The 20,024-nt window shown below is 61.1% G+C and overlaps 3 protein-coding genes across 10 annotated transcripts in view; 2 read left to right on the top strand and 1 right to left on the bottom strand.

Moving 5' to 3' along the window:
• The first annotated feature begins 1,564 nt into the window (after window positions 1-1,564).
• NHERF2 (NHERF family PDZ scaffold protein 2) lies at window positions 1,565-11,736 on the top strand. Of its 5 annotated transcripts, none has more exons than XM_070413261.1 (7): window positions 1,565-1,941; window positions 4,545-4,745; window positions 9,820-9,999; window positions 10,281-10,434; window positions 10,514-10,557; window positions 11,137-11,194; window positions 11,440-11,527. In XM_070413261.1, the coding sequence occupies exons 1-6, from the start codon at window positions 1,729-1,731 to the stop codon at window positions 11,164-11,166; spliced, it is 822 nt and encodes a 273-aa protein (XP_070269362.1). In that variant the 5' UTR covers window positions 1,565-1,728; the 3' UTR covers window positions 11,167-11,194; window positions 11,440-11,527. The 5 variants fall into 5 exon arrangements, with proteins under 5 accessions (XP_070269362.1, XP_070269365.1, XP_070269360.1 ...); XM_070413259.1 differs by having other exon boundaries at window positions 1,566-1,941; window positions 11,132-11,194; window positions 11,440-11,736; XM_070413264.1 differs by lacking the exon at window positions 4,545-4,745 and having other exon boundaries at window positions 11,132-11,194; window positions 11,440-11,736.
• A 1,844-nt stretch (window positions 11,737-13,580) lies between these two features.
• On the bottom strand, window positions 13,581-19,338 carry NTHL1 (nth like DNA glycosylase 1). Its single transcript, XM_070411599.1, has 6 exons — window positions 19,200-19,338; window positions 18,028-18,266; window positions 17,156-17,326; window positions 15,856-16,015; window positions 13,931-14,036; window positions 13,581-13,849 (listed from the first exon to the last, which is right to left on the bottom strand). The coding sequence occupies exons 1-6, from the start codon at window positions 19,336-19,338 to the stop codon at window positions 13,726-13,728; spliced, it is 939 nt and encodes a 312-aa protein (XP_070267700.1). The 3' UTR covers window positions 13,581-13,725.
• A 134-nt stretch (window positions 19,339-19,472) lies between these two features.
• The window catches only part of TSC2 (TSC complex subunit 2), a 37,348-nt gene continuing 36,796 nt past the window's right edge, over window positions 19,473-20,024 (top strand). For all 4 annotated transcript variants that reach the window (XM_070413258.1, XM_070413257.1, XM_070413256.1 and 1 more), the window contains exon 1: window positions 19,473-19,554. The gene's annotated coding sequence lies outside the window, so the exon portion shown is untranslated. The remainder of the gene's footprint in view (window positions 19,555-20,024) is intronic.

Below are 20,024 nucleotides of genomic sequence, written 5' to 3'. Positions count from 1 at the left end.
TCACTGCCCACACCGATCCTCACAGCCTCCTGATGCAGCAGCACTAGGCTGAGTACAGGGAAGCCAGTCACAGGCCAGACAGGCAGCCTCGGAACACGCAAACAGACAAATGGAGGTGGCCAGCCAGAGGGGAGCCTATGGCAGCCTCAGCCAGGAACTCAGAGGTGGGGGTGGGGGAGTAGCCATGCAGCTTTGGCCTAAGTGGCTTTTAGGGGCAGCAGCTGGGGTGTGGACACCCAAGGGGCTTTGGCCCAGGAGGCTGCCCAGAGGCGGGCCCTGTGCTTGGGTGGGAGCTGGGAGCCCAGGCCCAGGGCACTGGAGAAGGAGCAGCAAGGACTGCGCCTGCGTGGAGCCTGCTCCTGCCCTCGATGGGGAACTGCCTGGGCTGGCTGTGCCTGACTCCTGGGGACCAGGTATGTGGGGGGAGGGGTGCACCAAGGGGGAGCCTGCATCCAGTTGTCTTCCAGTGTCTGAAGCTGTGAAGAGTGTGGCCTTGGAATCTCACCGCCCTCGGCTCAAGAGGAGCTGGGAACCTGGCCTGAGACTCTTCTCCAAACCTCAGTCCCGATCTGTAAAATGGACTGAGCCCTCTAGGGTTGTTCCGGATAAAAGGCACTGGGAGGCAATGATTCTCCATTGTGATTATTATTGTTTGGGTGGCAGAAGGGGGCACTCTTTCTGGGAGGAGGTGGAGGCTGGGGAGAGTGAGGATGGGGGCAGGGGAGGACTGGGGGCAGAGGAGGGGAGATCCACCCATTGGTTCCTACGTATGAAAACAGCTCCTGTGAGTGCTGACCACAGGCCAGAGCTCAGATACCAAAGTCCTCGGCACATTATATCCCAGGTCAGGATGGGGAAGCGGGTAGCAAAGACCAAGACCTTCTCATCTCAGCCAGACAAGTGTACTTCCTTCCATTTTTTCAGTCACCGGCAATGGGCAGGAGTGAGGGGTCCTGGCACAGGGAGAGGATGATAGGAAAGCTTAATGGACCCACACGGCACAGATCAGGCAAACACTCCTGGGGCGGCGGGGAGTCACTCAGTTACTGGCCTCCAGTAGACAGGGAGGGGCTGCAGTCACTTCAAACCTCTCCGTTTGCCTCTTGGACCGTCCTGGGACTGCGCTGGGCCAGGGCAGCTGTGGGCACAGGAGGGGTCCAGATTCACGGACGGCCGTGCTGGTGGTGCTTCCCAAGGAGGTGGGCAGAGCTGTAGCCCTTGTTGCTACGCTTTGTCTCCTGTGTGGGACTCCTTGGGCCCTAGGACCCTTTCTCCATCCCTCTCCCACCTCCCTATCTTGGTGCAGCGCCCTGCATGCAGTAGGTGCTCAATAAATGTGCCTGGAATAGGAGGCAAAGGTGCTGACGCCAAGGAGGCTGTCCAGAGTGGGGGCGACACAGAGGGGTTCCCGGGGATTCTGAACCCCCAGTTCCTGCAGCCTTCCTCTGGGCTCCCCAGGGCTGGCGGGGTGCCGAGATAGGGGCGAGGCCAGGATGGCTTGGACCCAGGGCGGGGGCGGAGGAGGCGGGGAAGGGGCGGTGCGGGGGCGGTGTCGCAGACTGAGCTCCAGCCCCGGCCCGAGGCGACGGGAGCCGAACGGGAGGCGCGGAAGCCAACACCAGGTCCCCAGCGCCGCCGTCGCCTCCGAGCCGCCCGCGCCCCTGGCTGGCTGGCGGCGGCTGCGAGCGCCGAGGCCAGCCCCTGGCCCGCGGGTGGGTCGCCAGCGCCATGGCCACCCCAGAACCGCTGCGGCCGCGCCTGTGCTGCCTGGTGCGTGGCGAGCACGGCTACGGCTTCCACCTGCATGGCGAGAAGGGCCGTCGCGGGCAGTTCATCCGGCGCGTGGAGCCCGGGTCCCCGGCCGAGGCGGCCGAGCTGCGCGCTGGAGACCGCCTGGTCGAGGTCAACGGCGTCAACGTGGAGGGCGAAACGCACCACCAGGTGGGTGCCTGCGCCCCGTCCCGGCTCGCCGGGCCCCCTCCGCGGGAGCGCGACCACCCGGCCCGGCGCTGCCTGCGCCCAGGCCTCAGCTCCCTGCTCCGGGCCAGGAGGGGGTCGCACCAGGGCCTGCGTGCCCCCACCCCCGCTGGAGGAAGTGGGGGACGGAGCCACGGAGGCAGCGGCCGCCGGCCTCCTTCCTAGTACCCCACCCCCTAAGCTCAGCAGCACTGCACCTCCGAGGGGGAATCCTGGCAGGGAGGGGCCCGCACTGCGGTCTAGATCTTTAGTCTTGTTCTGGCCTGAGCGCACCAAGTATGGAGGTGAGAGGCAACTTGTGTACAAGCTTGTGGACTCACCTGGGTCTGAGTGTGAGCGTGCCGGTTTCTCAGAGGATCACCCATGTGGGCAGACAACTATCTACGCGAACCTAGGAGGTGTCATAGTGAGGGCACCCCTGTGTGTGCCTGCATCCGTGAGTGTGTATGGGCTGTGTGCATGTGAACATGCAGGGCTGCACCGAGGTGGGTATGTGCGTGGACAGATCTGTTTGCTTGGCCATGTGTATGCGAGCTGCGATGTGTGTTGGACATGTGTGTGAGCTGGGCTGTATGTGAAAATACACAGGTCTGCACGCCTGGATGTGTGTGAGCTGCGCGCTGTGTGTGTGTGTGAGTGTGTGTGTCCAGGCCTGCGTGCTGACCCGCTTGGCTGTGTGTAGTCGTCAGTGTGTGTTGGCAGCCAGTGTCCTCGGGGGTGTCCTGGCTGATGGTGTCTGCATCCCAGTGGGAATCACTGCTGGTGACAGCACATTCTTCTCCTTGGAGGCTGCCCGGCCCTGCAGGTGCCACTGGGCCGCAGCCCCTGCCTCCTGCAGCCGGAGATGAAGGCCGGAGGGAGGGCAGGGTCTCCTCTCTGCAGGTTCTGACTCCTGAGGGTGTCCATCTCCCACTGCCAGGGACTCACCTGGCGGGTGTACAGCCGCTCCTGCTCAGGCTCCTCTCCGTCCCCCCTGCACCTCTGCATCAGTGATCCGTTTGGGTGCCCAGCCCTGGGGTCTAGAGATTAATATATCGGTCCTTGGCTGAGACGGGAGCTGAGCTCCTGGGCCCTTGTCTATCCATCTGTCTGCTGTTCTGTCTTCCACCCAGAATGTCAACCTGATAAGGCTGTTTACTGAACGAAGGTGGGGGTCAGGGCTAGAGGGCTTGGCTCGACAGACCACAGGGAGAGGCTGGCAGAGGTGGTACCTCACCACTGTTCAACAGTCACTGCCGCCCTTGCCCCTGCTTGTCCCAGGCTTCTGGTGCTGGTCTAAGAACTTCACAAGCCCTGACTGGGTAGCAGGAATAAAAAATCTCAATCTCTCTCTCTCTCTCTCTCTCTCTTTCTCTCTCTCATAAAATAAAAAATAAAAATTTAGTACTGCAGCCCTGGCTGGTGTGGCTCAGTTGGTTGAGCGTCATCCCCTGCACTGAAAGGTCTCCGGTTTTATTCCTAGTCAGGGCATGTGCCCAGGTTGAGGGCTTGATTCCCGGTGGGGGTGCGTGCGGGAGGCAACCGATTGATGTTTCTCTTCCTCTTCCCTCTCTCTCTAAAAATGAATTTAAAAAAAAATTAGAACTTCACACACAGGACCCCATGGGATCCTCCTACTGCCCAGGAGGGAGGACTTGCAGTTATAGCTCCCATCTTACAGATGAGGAAACTGATGCTTGGAGATGCTGAGTGACTCCTTTGGGTACCACAGTTGGGAAGCAGCAGAGTGCTGCATGGGGAGAGAGGAGGGACAGGGAACATGGGTCTGATTCAGACCCTCCTCTCTGTTGACAACTTCTGCCAAGCAGCTGATGGGAGCCCCATCTGTCCCCCCGCCCCGGGCCTTGGGGTGGGGATGGGGATGTTGCCCTCCTTACTCCAATGCCCAGTGCTCCTTCTCCCTGCCTGGCATACACTGGCATGCGTGCCCCATGACACCCACATGCTCTAGACACACAGGCACCTGCATAGACACACAGATGGGCCACATATCACACTGGCCCCACAGTTGGACCTGCCCCTCCACACCTCTGCCTGCTGGGGCTGAATCCTGCTCACAGCATCATGTGTGGTACCTGAGTAGGCGCCTTACCACAGGAACCCTGCAGGTCCAGCAGGAATGGATCTATGCTCATGGTCTGGAGCAAAGAGACGGCCTAGAGGCAGGGATTTAGCCTTCCATGCTCCACCACCGAGAAAGACAGAAATGGGCACAGACACACCCAGACTGACACCCGGGAGGTGCCGCCCTCTCAAACCCAGACTGAGGACAGACCTGACACAGACGCACGCCTGCACGGTTGCCTCACACAGCTTCCTGGAGAGGACCCTGGGCTGAGGCAGGGCCTGGGACCACACTGAGGCCCTTGTCGCCTGGGCCCTTCTGTCAGGAGCCCCAGGAGAGGAGGGAGGGAGCGGCTGAAGCCGGGGGTGGGGGGTGGAGCCGGCAGGCCTCTTGCCCAGCCACCCACCCCTAGTAGGTCAGCCTGGCCAGCCTTGGGTGGTGCCACAGTCCACGTGCTGCCCAGAGAGCTGGCTGCTGACCCACCACCACCTGCCTGTCCCAGGTGGTCCAGAGGATCAAGGCTGTGGAAGGGCAGACCCGGCTGCTGGTGGTAGACAAGGAGACGGACGAGGAGCTGCGCCGGCGGCAGCTGACCTGCACTGAGGAGATGGCCCAGCGAGGGCTTCCACCCGCCCATGACCCCTGGGAGCCAAAGCCGGTCTGGACACGTACAGGCAGCCTTGGCTCCAAGGATGGCCAGAAGGTATGGCAAGATTCTGCCCACAGGGACCACCTTGGCTTCTCCCCGAACCATCTGGGCCTCTCAATGGCAGTCTCTGTTTCTGGTTCTCTCCAGAAGGCACTGTCTCCGTCTCTTCTGCCTCTTAGGGCCCTTCTTTGCCCCTGGTGACTACCCTCTTGGCTATATACCCTGAGACTTTGAAGCTGGGTAGGAGGAGGGCAATCTTCGCCCCCCAGTCTTCTTCCAGGATGCTCAGAGCCGCCTGATCTAGGTAGGGGCCACTCTGACAAGGCCCCCTCCCCAGTCGAGGGGCTAAGGAACCCACCCTAGGGCGGGGCTGCTCGGATGTCCTGGGACTGAATGAGCCCAGCTCTGTGCCTGTGTCTGGTGTTTATCTGTCTGGCTCTGTCCCTGTGTCTGTCTCTAGGCACCTGATTGTTCTGTGAAGGCCTTGGGAGTAGGGGCTGGCCCTCTGTGGACAGTGTGTGGTTGGGGGCACCAGAGGGGACTCCTCTAAGCTGAGTCCTCATCTGATGGTTTATAGGGCTGAGGCACCTCCCTCTTCTCCGTGCCCTTCTCCCCACCCTCAGGCTGGAAGAGCTGGAAAAGAATTCACCTCCTTCTAGGTTTCTGGGCCTGGGGTGTGTGTCGGGGGAGCGGGGGTGACCCTACCTGGGAAGCATCCAGACACTGGGAGGAAAAGCCTGGGGCTGCTAGTTCCTCCCTCCTGGAAGCCCCATGTTAGTGTCTCTCATGTCCTCTCTCCCTTTTTTATTTTTAAAGAAAAATCAATCCCTTTAGGAGATTCAAGCCCAGGGGTTCCCCAGATCCCACTTTGAAAACCACTGGCCGAAGCCCAGTGGAGGTGTGAGAGCTGAAGTTTCTGGGTGTGCAGGGGATCCCAGCGCCCGCCTCTCCCTGTGCCTGTGACCTGGCCTGGAGCATAGGCCTGTGCTTTTTGTTCTGAAGGGGTATGTGTGCTCTAGGGCAGAGAACCCCCGGGTGGGTTGGAGGTGGGTGGGGGGTTGATGGTGCCAGGCCCTGCCGTTTGCATTTTGTCCTGGGGCCAGAAAACAGCTGGAATAGGGGGGGTGTTAGGGTCAGATTTGTGATTTCAGGGGGGTCCTGGGATGGTATGCTGGCTGGCCCCTCCCCGGCCTGAGGGTTGGAGCCTTCCTCCTTCTTGGGCATCTCACACGCCACCCCCCCCCCCCCCAGGAAGTGCCCCTCCCTCCAGACATTTGTCCATTGACTTGGACACAAATGGCTGAGTTCACCTTCCTGTGGAAAAAATTCTGCCTCAGGCCTTATCTTCAGGATGGGGTGGCCCACCTAGTCCTTGGGTGGAGCCTTCCCCCTCTGCTATTTCAGGCTCTGGGGCTGCAGGAAGCCCTGGGAGGGGGCTTCCTCTGGGTATATTTTTAGAGGAACTGAGTGGGGCCTGACTGGCAGGTTCCTCTGTGGTTCAGGCCGGCCAGAGGATAGCGACCCCCAATTTTGTTGGCTGAACTCAGATCATCAGAGGAGGCACTGGGCCTTGGGTGTGTGTGTGTGGGGGGGGGGGGGGTGCAATGCTTGCATGCAGGGCTCTGCTCTAAGGTGGTAAGGTGCATGTGTGTGGCTTGCTTTGGTGCAGGATGAAGGCCCCACCCCTCGTGCCCCTGGGAGGTAAGGGCTGAGCTGGAGTCAGGGCCCTGTAGGCCACTTACACCCTCTCAGCCTGTTACCTCCTGTCCTGGGGCTGGGAGGAGAGGGATGGAGCAGGGGAGGACACTAGTGGGGCTGGCCCTGGGGGGCTGTCGGGGCTGTCAGGGCCTTGTCAGTGGTGACTCAGTCCCAGGCCAGACAGGGCTAGGGGTGGCTGCATCTGCAGTGCAGCCAATCCTGATAGTGATGATAGGGGACAGCCCCCAAAAGAGCCAGGGCAACCAGCAAGCAGTGGTGCCAGGTGGGGGCACTGATAGACCCTGGGCCCTCCTCGTCCTCACAGGAAGTCTGGGCCCCCACCCTCTGGTTTTGGAGGCCCTTGGGGGCTGAGAGTGAGTGAGATAACGGAGTCCTGCACGTGGTGGCTGCTTGGCATCGGACCTTATCCTGCCAGAGGGTTCTGGGGCTCCTTGCTCCTGCCTCTGCCCCATGAGCTGCAGCAGGACTGTCTTTTGTTCTGGGTCGGGGTTCCTCCCTTACCTCCCTGTCTCCCCAGCCATGAGTCCTGGGAGCAGGGCAGGGCCTTCCAGCAACTTCCTTCCCTTCTTGGGACGGAAACCTAGTCAGTGGGGGTGTGGGTCCTGGGCTGGAGCCTGAATAAGGGAGGGGGGCTCAGCCACCACCCTGTTCCCCAGAGTGACTCAGCCCCATGTCCCCACCTGTCCCTGGGGAACCTGGGCCTCAGTGGGAGGTAGATAAACGGGGTGGCAGCCTGGGCCAGCCAGAGAGTTCAGGCCACGCCGGCTGGATGCTCACTGTCCGCCACATCTGTCCCGCCTCCATGGCCCACTCCTGGAATGCCACACCACCCACCCTGGTCTCAGGAGCCCCTCCACCGAGCCCATCCCAGGGGCTTGTGCAGGTTAGGTGTGTGGGGGGGGCAGGGTGGGCAGTGAGGACCCCCCCAGCCAGTGTAGCCCGTGTCCCCCAGGGTTAGGAGAGAGGACCCTGGGGTGAGCAAGCCGGACCCTGCACAACAATGGGGCTTTTCTCCTCTGCCAGGGCTGGTGAGTCACCATCTGGGGGGGGCGGCACAGCCTGGATCCTGGGGTACCCTCATGCCAGCCTCTTTGTCTGGTTACAAGCGCAGCTGGGAGGCCAGGGCTCGTGCAGTTCTGGGGCGGCCCTGCTGGGAGCCGTGGGAGCCTGAGGGCCTGGCTGGGAGAGGGCAGGAAGTGCTCTGAGCCAGGGCTGCGAGTGAGGAATGTGAGCAATGCGCCGGCCGCCTGCGCCCCCTCCAGACCCACTGCTGCCTGCTCTCCCGCAGGGCCTCCCTGCTGGGCCATTGGATTGCAGCCCCTCAGCTTGTGGGTCCGGTGCCAGGTTTGGGGCTCCGTGGGCCCTGGTCTCTCATAAGGAGAGAGGTTGAGGCTAGACATTAGGAGAACATTCCTGGCTTGTGTGATGAGAGGCAGCTGTGCTGGACTGAGGTCGGGATGGCCAGTATGGTTTTGAACCCAGATGTGACTTCAGCCTGGCCTTATGCCCGGGATGCCCCCAAATCTGTGCCCCTCAAATTCTTTTCCCTTTTGGGGGCCTTGACAGATCCTGCCCTGAAGGTTAATGTGGAGAGTGTAGGAGGAGGCCACAGGGCCCCTCGCACTGGGCCATCCCTTCATGGGTGTGGGTTGCCTTATGTGTCTGTGTAGCATGTTTGCGAACATATGTTTGGATAGCTGGTCTCTTTGACCATAGGATGTGCCTCTGCTACCTGGGCCCATGTACACATTCCAGGCATGGTACGTTCTACTCCAGGTTCCATGCTTAGCCCTGGCCCTGCTCTGTCCCAGCCAGCCTTGGGGGTCTGTGCTCCGGCGCCTCTGGGGAGGTGTGGGCCCCCCTCAAAGCTGCACACTTGTACCTCCAGGTGTGTCTGTGAGAGTCTCACCCTCCAGTTCAGACCATGTGGCCCAGCTGAGGCCCCAGGGAACTGCAGAGCAGCAGCTCTGTCCCTGGAGTTCTTGGGGTTATAGGGCCAGATGGGGGCCTGCAGTGGGGGTCCCCAGGGGGTTCTAGGCCATCTTTGGGGGTCAGGGAAGGGGTCTTGGAGGAAAGGCACAGCCTGGACAGGGAGAGGGTGCTCCTGACAGGCAGGAAGTGCCTGGCCCCCCAGCAAGGCACCCACCCTGTGAGGAAAGACACTTTTGGTCCCACAGCTGGGTGGCCACCAACTGGCAGGCCAGAGCATTCAGTCAGATTTGGGGTTTGGAATCAGGTTGCAGGCCTGGAGGCTGGAATGGCCCAGGGGGTGGCCAGGGTTGTAGGGGGGGCAGGTACCCAAGGCCTGGAGACCCTCCCTGAGGGTGACCCCCAGCCTGACCCAGGGTCCCTCCAGCACCCTTAAGGGAGGGGCCTGGGGCCTGGTGAGCACTCCCACCCTGAACGCTGTCACCTGCACGCGCACTGGAGCCCCGAGCGTCCCGGGAAACCTGAGCTGCTGCCTGCCTGCTCACTCCGGCCACCGCCATGTTTAATTGAGCACCGGTAGCCGCTGGCCACTCAGCACTGTGGTCACTGACGGCCCCAGGCCCCGGCTGGGTGGGGGTACTGGGGCCTGGCCCCTGCCAGCAAGGCTCCCTGGGCCACAGCCCTACTGCAGGATGCCAGAGGTAAAGCGAGGCAGGGCCCTGGGATGTGGATGGGGGACCCTCAGGGCACTATAGCCCCTGTGTCTCAGCAGGGAGGGCAGCAGGGCAGGCCCCACCCTCGGCCCTGTCACTGGGCTGGTGCAGCGACAGCCCAGCCGGTCATCCTCCAGTCTCTGGGCGGGTGGGGTAGGGGTGGAGGTGAGGGTGGCTCCAGCTTGCTCTGGAATGTGAAAGCAAACACATTAGCACTGCCACCAGCCCTGTGGGAGAGAAAACAAAACTGTCCAGGCCCAGGACTCTGCGAGCCCTACACTCACAGAGGGAGGTGGGGAGGGGGGCTTGCAGGCAGGGCCCATGAGGACAGCCTGGTGTGTCTGTGTAGCATGTTTTCGAACATATGTTTGGATAACTGGGACATGGAGCTGAGTGGCAGCTGGTCTCGCCTGGCCTCTCGTAGGACCCGGCCTGTGCTCAGTGCTGTCCTTGAGCCCTTTAACTCTCCCGATATCCCTAAGGCCCCTGGCCCTATCAGAAGTCATTTTGGGGGTTTAGAAACTAAGACTTTGCCTAAGATGTCACAGCTGGATCTCAGTCACAGGCAGCCTAATACCCCCCCCCCCCCCCCCCCCCGCCGGGTGTGGGTATACAGTGTTTGTCTCTGCCACTGGGCAGGGCCTGATGCCCAGGGCGGGGTTGTGGCTCCCTCCTGCCCACCACCACTGCTGTGCTGCACACTGGGTGGTGTCAGTGGCCTCTGGGAGTGGGAGGTCGGAGCTGAAGATTGTCCCGTGTGCCTGCAGGATGTCAATGGGCCCCCGAGGGAGCTTCGCCCGAGGCTCTGCCACCTTCGAAAGGGCCCTCAGGGCTATGGGTTCAACCTGCACAGTGACAAGTCCCGGCCAGGACAGTACATCCGTTCGGTGGACGTGGGCTCACCGGCCGCCCACTCTGGCCTCCGTGCCCAAGATCGACTGATTGAGGTACCCATCACCAGGGCGTTGGGTGGCAGGTGCCCGCGTCCCCTGTGTGCGTGTCTGTGCTTGTGTGCACCGTCTGCGTGTCTGTGCCCGCGTCCCCTGTGTGTGTGTGAGCCCCAGGTCCTCCCTGGGAGGAGGGGAGTTTCTGGGAACTTGAGCTGGCATTCCTCTTGCTGCCGTGGCTGGTGACAACATCGATGAATATTTGATGCCACACCTGGCCAGGCAGCTTGGGGGGCTGGTGGGGGCCTGCCCTCAGCGCTGCCCTGTGCTGCCGGCGACAGGTGAACGGGCAGAACGTGGAGGGACTGCGCCACGCAGAGGTGGTTGCCAGCATCAAGGCACGAGAGGATGAGGCCCGGCTGTTGGTGGTGGACCCGGAGACGGACGAGCACTTCAAGAGGCTGCGGGTCACACCCACCGAGGAGCATGTGGAAGGTGGGCTGCTGCCCTGGGGGTCTAGGGTGGGGGGTGGAGCGTGGGGGGCCGGGCAGCCCTTGACACACTGTCCCCACAGGTCCACTGCCATCACCTGTCACCAATGGGACCAGCCCTGCCCAGGTGAGAGGATGGGTGGAGGTGGACAGGGTGGGTCCAGGAGACTGGAGTGGCACCTCTAGGGGTCCCCAAGCCTGACGGAGTTCCCCCATATTTGTCCTTGTATATTTGAGGTTGTGACACCCAATCTGGCCCGACACTCCCAGCTTTAACGCCCGCTGTGGATCCTGTCCTGGGTCCGCCACACCCCAGCCCCACACGGCACTCCGGCCCCGGGCTACTGCCCTGGCTGTTCCCTCTGCCCAGCACTGTCTGGTTACCTGGAGTGTCCGCCTCTCCTCAGGAAGCTGGCCCTGGCTTTGCCCCAGGTGACACGCATGTGGGTGATTCATGCATCGAAATGGCTCCTCCCCATTGTGGATTGGCCAGGGCTGGGCCACCTGCCTGTTCACTGTTTAGTGTCCAGTGTCCTACCTACACTGGGCCTGGAGCATGGTAGAGGGTCGGTGCCCACTGCCGAATGGAGGAATAAATGCAGCTCTGTGTGTGCGGGTGTACGTGTATGTACGTGTGCGAACATAGTGACAGGACAGGGCAGGGCCTCTGAAGCTACTACACCTTGCCCTTGGTTTCCCAGCTCAGTGGTGGCTCAGCGTGTTCATCCCGAAGTGATCTGCCTGGCTTAGACAAGGACAATGAGGTAGCAAATGTCCATCCACTTCCTCTGCTGCGCTTACACTCTGGGGGGGGGCCAGAGAGGCCTTTGGGGTGGGTATTTATGGAGCTTTCAACCTGGGCAGTGGGGCCACTGCCTCCAGGAAGCCCTCCTGGGCTCGCTACCTCAGCCCCACCAGGTGGCCTCCGGTGTAAGCTCCCTGGAAAGGGTCATTTATCAGTTTGGGGGCTTGGGTCCAGGGCTCACTCTGGCTACCTGTCCGCCCCCAGGACCGCAGCACCTGGAAGCACGATCCTTTTCAGGAGAGTGGCCTCCACCTGAGCCCCACGGCGGCTGAGGCCAAGGAGAAGGCAAAAGCCACCAGGGTCAACAAGCGGGCCCCGCAGATGGACTGGAACCAGAAGCGTGAGATCTTCAGCAACTTCTGAACCCCCGGCTGCCTGTGTGCTGGACCCGGGCCTTCTCCCTGCACGGACTTTGGGCCTCCCTCCTCGGGCCCAGACCAGAGCTCCCCAAGCCTCAGTGGACTGGAGGAGGTGCATCCTCACCCCCAGGAGCCGTGGTGGCCCCACCACCACCCAGGAACCAACCCACATCCCAGTGAGTCCCTGTCCTGATCCCCCTACCGTTCCTGTGGGTGCTGGGGGAACGTGGCAGCAACACTGGGGAGAGGGAGCCCCCAGTGTGTGAGAGACATTGAGAGAGGGAGAGGCAGCGGTGACCCTAGGGGCCGGGCCTTTGCTGCTCTGCCTGGGCCTGCTGACTTGAAGGAATTTGTGGTTTTGCTTTTTTTTTTTTTTTTTTTTCCAAAAAGAGCTCCAGCTCCACACATGTTTTCACTTAATACCAGAGCCCCGCCCCCACCAGGACATGTTCTCTAAATAATTGCAATAAAACAAACCTTTCTCTACAAACCATTTCCTCCCCACCCCTTCCTTCTTGGCAGCAGCCATGCCGGTGGGAGTCCCAGGAACTGCCTGGGACAGAGGCAGTGGGCAGGCGATTTGAGGGGCTTCAGGTGAGGCTGGGAGGCCAGATGTGGCTACAGGAGCTTCCCCGCAGCCTTGCCGTTGCCTTCCCTGGTGTGGGGGCTCACTCGGCCAGGCCCCCCATGTCCCCACCGCACCAGGGGTCTGGGATGCAGGGTCTGGGCTCTCGGAGGGGCCGGAGGATGGAGGCCCCTGCCCCTGAAGAGGGCAGCCTCTGGACAGGCCCCTTGTTCCTTTGCCACAGCCCCCGGCTTGGGGGGTGTGGCTGTGAGAGAGCCTGCCCCAGGAGTGCCTCCAGGCTTTGGGCCTGGCCCCTGCCTGGCGCCCTCCCCCAGTAGACCCCACAGACTCTGCCCTGAAACCCACCGACATTGCCGTCTGCCCTGTAAGCCATAGCGCATCTGCGCCCTTGGAATAAACAGGCCGTCCTCACACCCCTGGCTGCCTCTGTCCTTCCTCTGGGGACGGGGGAATGGTGGTCCAGGCCGGAAGGTAGCAACCTAGCAGCCCCATCCCCAAATCTCAGCTGCTGGAAACAGGTCTCATTCTTTTTTTAAATTTTTATTTGTTTTTAATCCTTACCCGAAGATATTTTTTCCATTGACTTCTAGAGTAGAAGGGCGGGAGAACGGGGAGAGAGACACATCCATTGGTTGCCTCCTGCACAGGCCCCTACCGAGCCGGGGAACCTGCAACGGAGGTACATGGCCTTGACCGGGAATCGAACCCACAACCTGTTGGTCAGTGGGCTGCCGCTTTAACCACTGAGCAACCAGCCACTGCAGCAGGTCTTGTTCTTAAACCTCCCCCTCCCTGAATCCATCCACCTGGCAGCCAAGTCCCAACACTTCTCAGCTCCTGCTTCCCTCTCCGCCTGCCCTCTCCAGACCACTTGGGATCCCTGCCCTTGGAGCCCTGCCCTCCTCTCACCCTGAGGCCCCTGCTCACCTTCTCTGCCTGGCGAGGCCCAGCTGTCTTGCCAACACCTCTCTGTGAAGCTTCCTGCGCCCCTGGCACCCCCTGCCTTCATACAGCCCCCCTTACCCCCCAGCAGGTACAAAGGTCAGGCCTCGGGCCCTGTGGCACCCAGCCTGGGCTTCCTGGTGTTCTTCTGGAGGCCAGGTGGCTCTGTAAGCACGGGGGGTAGGGCCTCCTGGCAGTGGCAGGCTCTCAGGGTGCACAAGTTCAGGAGAGGGGTGTTTCTGGGCCCTCAGCCAGCTGCTGAGGGGGGAGGAAGCCCAGGCCTCCAGCGTCACCAGCAGGCTTCTCAACAGCTGGCTCCAGCTGGCTCCCACGATCCATCTCTTCAGTCTAGGCTCCTGCACCCACCCCCCACTTACACAGCCCAGATTGTCACGTCCACATGCTGGCCTCCCAAGGGTAGAAATCAGACAGATCCCAACTGTTGCAAAACCCCAAACTTTATTATGAACGGGCTGCAGCTCCCCAACAAAGTCGCAGAAGACATGGCCTTCAGAGTCCCGTGCAGCTGGGCACAGGGCCTTCAGAGTCCCGTGCGGCTGGGCACAGGGCCTTCAGAGTCCCGTGTGGCTGGGCACAGGGCCTTCAGAGTCCCTGTGCAGCTGGGCACAGGGCCTGGTTGAGGCAGGTCTGGCATCGAGGGCGGACAGGCAGACAGATCTGCTGGCCGAAGCCCACCAACAGTCCATTAATCTCACTCCACAGGTCCCTGTGGGGTGGGAGTGGGTTAATGCAGAGAGAGAGACGGAAGGGGGGGGGGGGGGGAGCCCGTCCTGCCCTGTTGCGGCACCTGGGCAGCCAGTCCTCCAGGGCTGCACGGGTCTCCTCCGGGGACTTGGTCACCTTCTTGGTCCACCTGAGTCGGTTGGCAATTCTGTGCACATGTGTGTCCACTGCTGCTTGGAGACAGGGTGGGGTGAGTGTGGGGCAGGCCCAGACACCCCGTTCTTGCCCATGGTCCCAACCATTAGCCCAGGCTGGTGAGTCGCCCTGGCTTCCCACACAGAGCTCTGAGGGCCCCTAACTGCACAGTACTAGCCAGACATGAGAGTGGGTCACCAGGCCACCACTACTGCTGGGCAGGGCTGTAGCCAGGAACCAGAGGACTTGGGCCCTCACTTGGGGTGCAGGGAGCAGTGCCTCTTGGCCCAGCTACGGGCTGAGGGTGCCAGCGGGAGGCTGTTGCCTGCAGAGCCAGCACTTGTAAGGAACAGAGTGGGCAGCACAGCCAGGCCAGCTGCAGCCCCTGCTCCCCTTTACAGCCACCCCAGGGCCCAGCCTGGGCACCCAGTCACCCGGGCCTCCTTGCCCAGCTATCTGCAATCCCTCTCCCCCTCACTGTCAAAGAGAAAGCCAGTCCCTGCATCTGCCTTCTCTCCTGCTGCTAACAAGCCCAGGTAGAGGGTTGCACCCTTGGATCCCCCTGCCTCAGTTTCCTCTTCCGTCACATGGAGGTGACTGTGCTCCCTGAGGCCCAACCTAGGGTCACACCACACTGTGTGAACCTCCTGTGGGCTGGGCCAGGAGGGCAACTGTGTCCCCTGCTTGGTGGCCAAAGCTCAGAGAGGCCAAGTGCCTTGCCCCAGGCCACCCAGGTGGGGAGGCAGAGCTGGGATCAGCTTTCTCACGAGGGAGTTTCTCCTGGGGAAGCCCCTGGGAGGCAAAGCCTGCCCTACACAGGGGTTCCCTACGGCTGACGGCCCACAGGCAACCAGAAAGGGTGACATTCTGACACCCGGAGTAGGGCGGTGGGCAGGGGGCTCTTCACTCAGACCTGCCAGACCACTCCCGGGAAAGAGCAGCTGAGGACAGCTGCCCCGATAAGCCGAGTATTTGCTGAGAGGCTGGCCTCTTCAGGAGCCCTAGGGGAGGCTCTGCCCTGGCCCCTTCTTGGCCCCGTTCTGGCTCTCGGGGCTGCCTTTCCACTCATGGGCAGTGCTGGAAAAGGGCCCCACCCCAGGGGGCAGGCTACACAAGCTGTGGAAGCTGAGGGGATTCCCACCCCTTCCCAGCCCCGCCTGCAGGAGTCCCAGAGAGGCACTGGGGTTGGGGAGTACAGGGTGTTTACGGGTCAAGCCTTGGTTTCTGGGCTGGCTGGGCTGCTGCGGGGGCCTCAGAAGCCTCAACTCTCTTGGGCAAAGACCTTAGGAAGCAGCCGCTGCACCCTGACCCAAAACCTGTCTCCACCCAGGGATCCTCCGATGCCAGGCTGCTAGGCCTGGACCCAGGAAAGGGATTCCAGGAAGAGGCTCCCCCACTCCCAGTTCTCCTCCCCATCCCCCCAGCCCATTCCTCCTCTCCCTGGGTTCCCCTGTCTTCACAGCATCACCCTAATCTGCCCACACTCATCCAGAGCCTCCTGCTTCTGGCCCTCTCTCCCGCCTCATGGCTTTGCAGATGCTGTTCTGCCTGGAACATTGTTCCTCCTCTTGGCCCCGCCTTACCCTTCAGCTCTTGGATGAGTTATCACTTCCACCAACACCGAGTCCATCCCCAGAGCCCAGCACACAGTAGGTGCTCAGCAAATGGATTAGTACTCGTCTCAGGGCAGAACAGGCCTAGCTCAGTGCTGGGAGTATCTTTCTGACCCTTTGGGCTGAGTTGTGGATGAGGAGACCTGAATTGGGGTTACAGGTCAGAGGACGTGGGGAACCCTGACAGCAGTCAGCAAGCTCAGAGCTGGCCCCACCCTCCTCATGGGCACATGCCACTCACCAATGCCTGACACAGTACCCCAGGCCACAGCCATGGCCAAGTGCGCCATTTTGGGCCCAACACCTGGCAGTGCCATCAGCTCTGTCACAGAAGCTGGGATGTCCCCACCATAGTTCTGCTGCAGGATGGCACTGGTCTGCTTGATGTACTTCACCTTGCTCTGAAAAATGGGGGGGGGGGGGGGGCGGTGTCAAGTGCTGAAGGTGGGAGTGGAGTCCAGCCTGGGAGGACAAGGCCCAAGGAAGAAGCACAGGTGCCCAAAGCTACCCAGGACACACTCAGAGGCACCTGTTTGCTCCTGTCCCCCTAGGACAGTGGTCGGCAAACTCATTAGTCACCAGAGCCAAATATCAACGGTACAACGATTGAAATTTCTTTTGAGAGCCAAATTTTTTAAACTGAAACTATATAGGTAGGTACACTGTTATTAACTTAATTAGGGTATTCCTAAGGCTTAGGAAGAGCCACACTCAAGGGGCCAAAGAGCCGCCTGTGGCTCTCGAGCCGCAGTTTGCCGACCACGGCCCTAGGAGGTAGGAATGAACCAAGGGAAACAGGCAGCCTGAGGGAGGCCCAATGCATGCCTGGACCCCTGCCTTCCACCTGTTTGGGCCAATGGCATGTCTTGGGGGTCCAGCTTGCGCTCCCCCCTGCCCCTCATTACCCCCAGAGGCCAGGCAGGCTAAGCAGGGCCAGCCATGCCAGGAGCTGGGTTCAGCAGCACCTGGACCTTCAGGAAGGAAGGCTGGAGTCTGGGGTTCCCTGCCAGCCAACAGGCCAGCTGGGCGGTTCCCATCCTGTGCCTGAGCAGACGGGGCTATTTAAAACCCATCTGACACACTGCAACCCACACCAGTGCCTAGGGAAGTAGCCACACCCGCCTGGCCACCTTCAATAGATCTGCCTACTGGCCACCCTGTGCTGTGGCCTCTCGGGGCTCTGGAGGGGAGGGTGTAACACACTCCAGGGAAGCCCGGAGTAAACAAAGGGAAAGGTGGATGGGCAGCCTCAGTGAGAAAGGGAAGGGCCAGGCAGCTGGGTGGGGAGGTGGAGGAAGGAAGGGGTGGGCTGCAAACAGGAAAGGCCAAGGAGTTCCAAGGCCTGGACTTGAGGCCCCACTGCCTGGCCCCCTGTGGCAGCTCAGAGGGGTGGGGGACTCTAGTGAGAACTCATATCCAGGCCCCTGTGGCCAGAAATGTCCAACCCAGCCTCCTGCCACCCCCACAGCCGCCCTCAATGACCCGATGTCTTTTCCAGGCCAGTGGCAACCCTGGCCCTCGTTGCCACAGGCTGGGCTCACCCTCCAGAAGCCCACGGGGTAGATGAGTGCGCCCAGTGTGCTGTCATCTGTCTGCAGGATATTATCCACCGTCAGGCCCCGGGCCCGCAGCCGCTGCATGGCACCCGCTGTCACCTGGTCTTTGGTCTGGCTGGAGAGCATCAGTGACAGCAGCACCTGGTACCTCTGCACCTGCTCACAGTGACAGGGACCAGAGAGATGGTTGGTCCTGGGTGCTCACTGTGGGCCAGGCTCTAGCCAAGTCCTTTACCCATGTGGGAACAGACCGGACGTCAGCTTCCTACCCACCTTGGACAATGGGGGGAGGTGTGTGGTGGGATCTGGTCTGGGCCTGCTTTTCATCTATAACATGGGGACAATAATAGCACCTGCTTCTCAGAATCACTGGGAAGCTTAAATGAATTTTCACTATACTTAGACTTGTACCTGGCACAATGTCAGTGCAGCAACCATTGGCTGTTATTGTTATCGCTATGTGAATGATGCTACTACCCATTTTGCAGACAAGCAAACTGAGGCCCTGCAGACTCCACCCAGTGGAAGAACTGGGATTAGATTCACGTTGATCAAAAGACCAGGCTCTGGGCTAAAGACGTGCAGAAATCTCTTTCTCTATCAGCAAATTTACTGAATGTCCCTGATGATTCAGCACAGTGCTGGCAGAAGGCAGAGCACGAGGCCTCATGCCACAGGTACCCCTGACCTGTTGATTGGCCACAATGAAGCAAGTAATGCTGCCCAGTGAGTGCTCTGGGTGCCAGGTGTGCACCCTCTCAGGGTGGTGTCAGCTAAGAGTTGCCAGGTGTCAGGCCTGAAAGGAATCAAGCATCTTGTTCGGAAGAGGGTCAGCAGGCAATTGGGCCCCTCCCTACCTTTGGGGGCACACTGCGGTCATAGCAGTGCTCAGCCCCCAGCTGGTCCACAGGTGCGTCCTTCTCACTCCTCATGGTGCGGATGTTTGCCAGCTGCTGCTGCCAGTCCTGAGGCTCCCAGCTTGGCACCTTGAGCGGCTTGATCCCCTCTCCTTTCTCACCATCTGAGGCTTCATAGGCCACTTTCAGGCTTTGTGTCTTCCGCTGACGCTTCACAGGGTGGTGGCTTTTCCTTCCTTCTGCAAAAAAATGTCACTCAGTCTCTTCAGTGGGGGACATAGGTAAGGATAAGGTGTTGCCCTAATTGCTCTCTCATCTCTCATTATTCATTCTTTCGACAAGCACCCATCATCCATCATCTACTACTGGGGAGCGGGGTATGCTCTGTCTTCTGTAGCACACATCCGGGACAGGTCAGCCTTCTTTGTGCCACTGTCCCCCTGACCAAGTCCAAGTTAACAGATGAGAACTCTGGTAACAGCCTCTACCATGATGCCTTTTAATCTAGTCTCCACACTGTCAGAGAGAACTTTGTAAGATCAAAATTGGATTGGGTCACTTCCTGTTTAAAAATCCTCATTGGTTTTTCCCTTGTACTCATAATGAACTTAAACACTGTCCTGGCATCAAAGCTCCTGCCTATCTGGCTGGACTTGTCACCTGCCTATCCCTTCTAGCCCCAGTTCCTCTCGCTATGCTTCTGGTGGGTCTCCTTTTCTGGACTACCCCTGGGGTCCTTGGGTGCCTATGGGAATCCCCTTCTGGCCAATCCTGCAGACATCGCTCTCTAGCAAGGAGAGAGGACTTCTGGCTAACGGTGTCCTGGGCACCAGACTTCTCAGAGGTAAGCAGCTATGACAACAGAGCCAATCTGCCCCACAGAGAGCTTGGCGCAAGTGGGAGATTCCAGGACAGGCTGCTGAGACCTCAGAGAACGTCCCTGTTCAAGATGAGGGTCGGGGTAGTGTGAGCTCCTGGAACCCAGCCCCTGACTCCTGGGAACAGGGCGCTAGGTGGGAACCCAGCAGCGCGTAGGGCCAAGGAACTTGCTTGCTGCCTCCGGGTCCCAGCCCGCGCAGCTCGGAGCCCTCCAGGGAGGCTCGGGACCCCAGCCCTCAGTTCCTTGCAGTTCCCTCCCTCTCCCCTCCTGCCTTTCCCTGGCCGGGCGCTACCTGCAGCCGACTTTCCCCTTGGGAGCGGCGCGGCCTCCTCCCCACTCCCCCTCGGTCCGACCCCAGGACCCCGGCTCCAGCTGCGGGTCACCATCCTCGTGCCCGCTGTGCTCATGTCGAACTCCTGCGGACTACACATCCCGGCGGCCCCCGCGGCACTGTCATGTGACTTGCCTCGCACCCATTCTTTTGGCCAAGGGAAGCCTAGAACTACGACTCCCAGCAAGTCGTGCAGCGGCCTCGGACGCCAGCCGCTGCGCAGTGCGCATTTCCGGCGGCAGGTCGGGGCAGGGGTGTGCGCTCCTTTCTCCGCGCTGGGACCGCCCGGCCGCGCGCGCCGCGGGCGCGGCTCGGGGTGAGTGCCTCGAGGTTCTCCGACCACTGATGCCCGCCCTGACCGCGGTGTGGCCCGGCCCCGAGGGGAGGCGGCCGCGCCGGGCCTACTCGGTGATGGGGCGGCGGGGGCGAACCCCGCAATGGCCCGGGTCCGGGTCTAGGCCGCGCCCCCCTTAGCCTGACTCTGGAGCTCCAAGCTCTCCTTGGTTTTAAGTCCTGGCGGGTGAAAGGGGGTTCCTGCTGCCCGCGTCCCTCCGAGAGTCCTCCTTTACATGGAGGGGAGAGCGATGGCTAACGTCAGGGGTCCCTAGGACCCGCGGTGCCCGCCCTCCACTCCCAGTTCCCCTTCCTCACCCCATGCACGAAGGGGCGGGCGGCCTGGCGTTCCCCAGGTTTATTTCTGGCCCGGACAGTGTGGCTGTGGGAGGAAAGGTGCCGCCAGAGCTCTGGGGTTCCCGGGTGGCTGTAGGTTCGCAGGGGCAGGTGTGT

This window comes from Myotis yumanensis, unplaced genomic scaffold, assembly GCF_028538775.1.
Source record: "Myotis yumanensis isolate MYYU_CA2020_CCGP unplaced genomic scaffold, mMyoYum1.0.hap1 SCAF_4, whole genome shotgun sequence".
Taxonomy (NCBI): Eukaryota; Metazoa; Chordata; class Mammalia; order Chiroptera; family Vespertilionidae; genus Myotis; species Myotis yumanensis.
The sequence above is the reverse complement of the archived record's forward strand: the minus strand, read 5'-3'. Positions and strand labels throughout refer to the sequence as shown.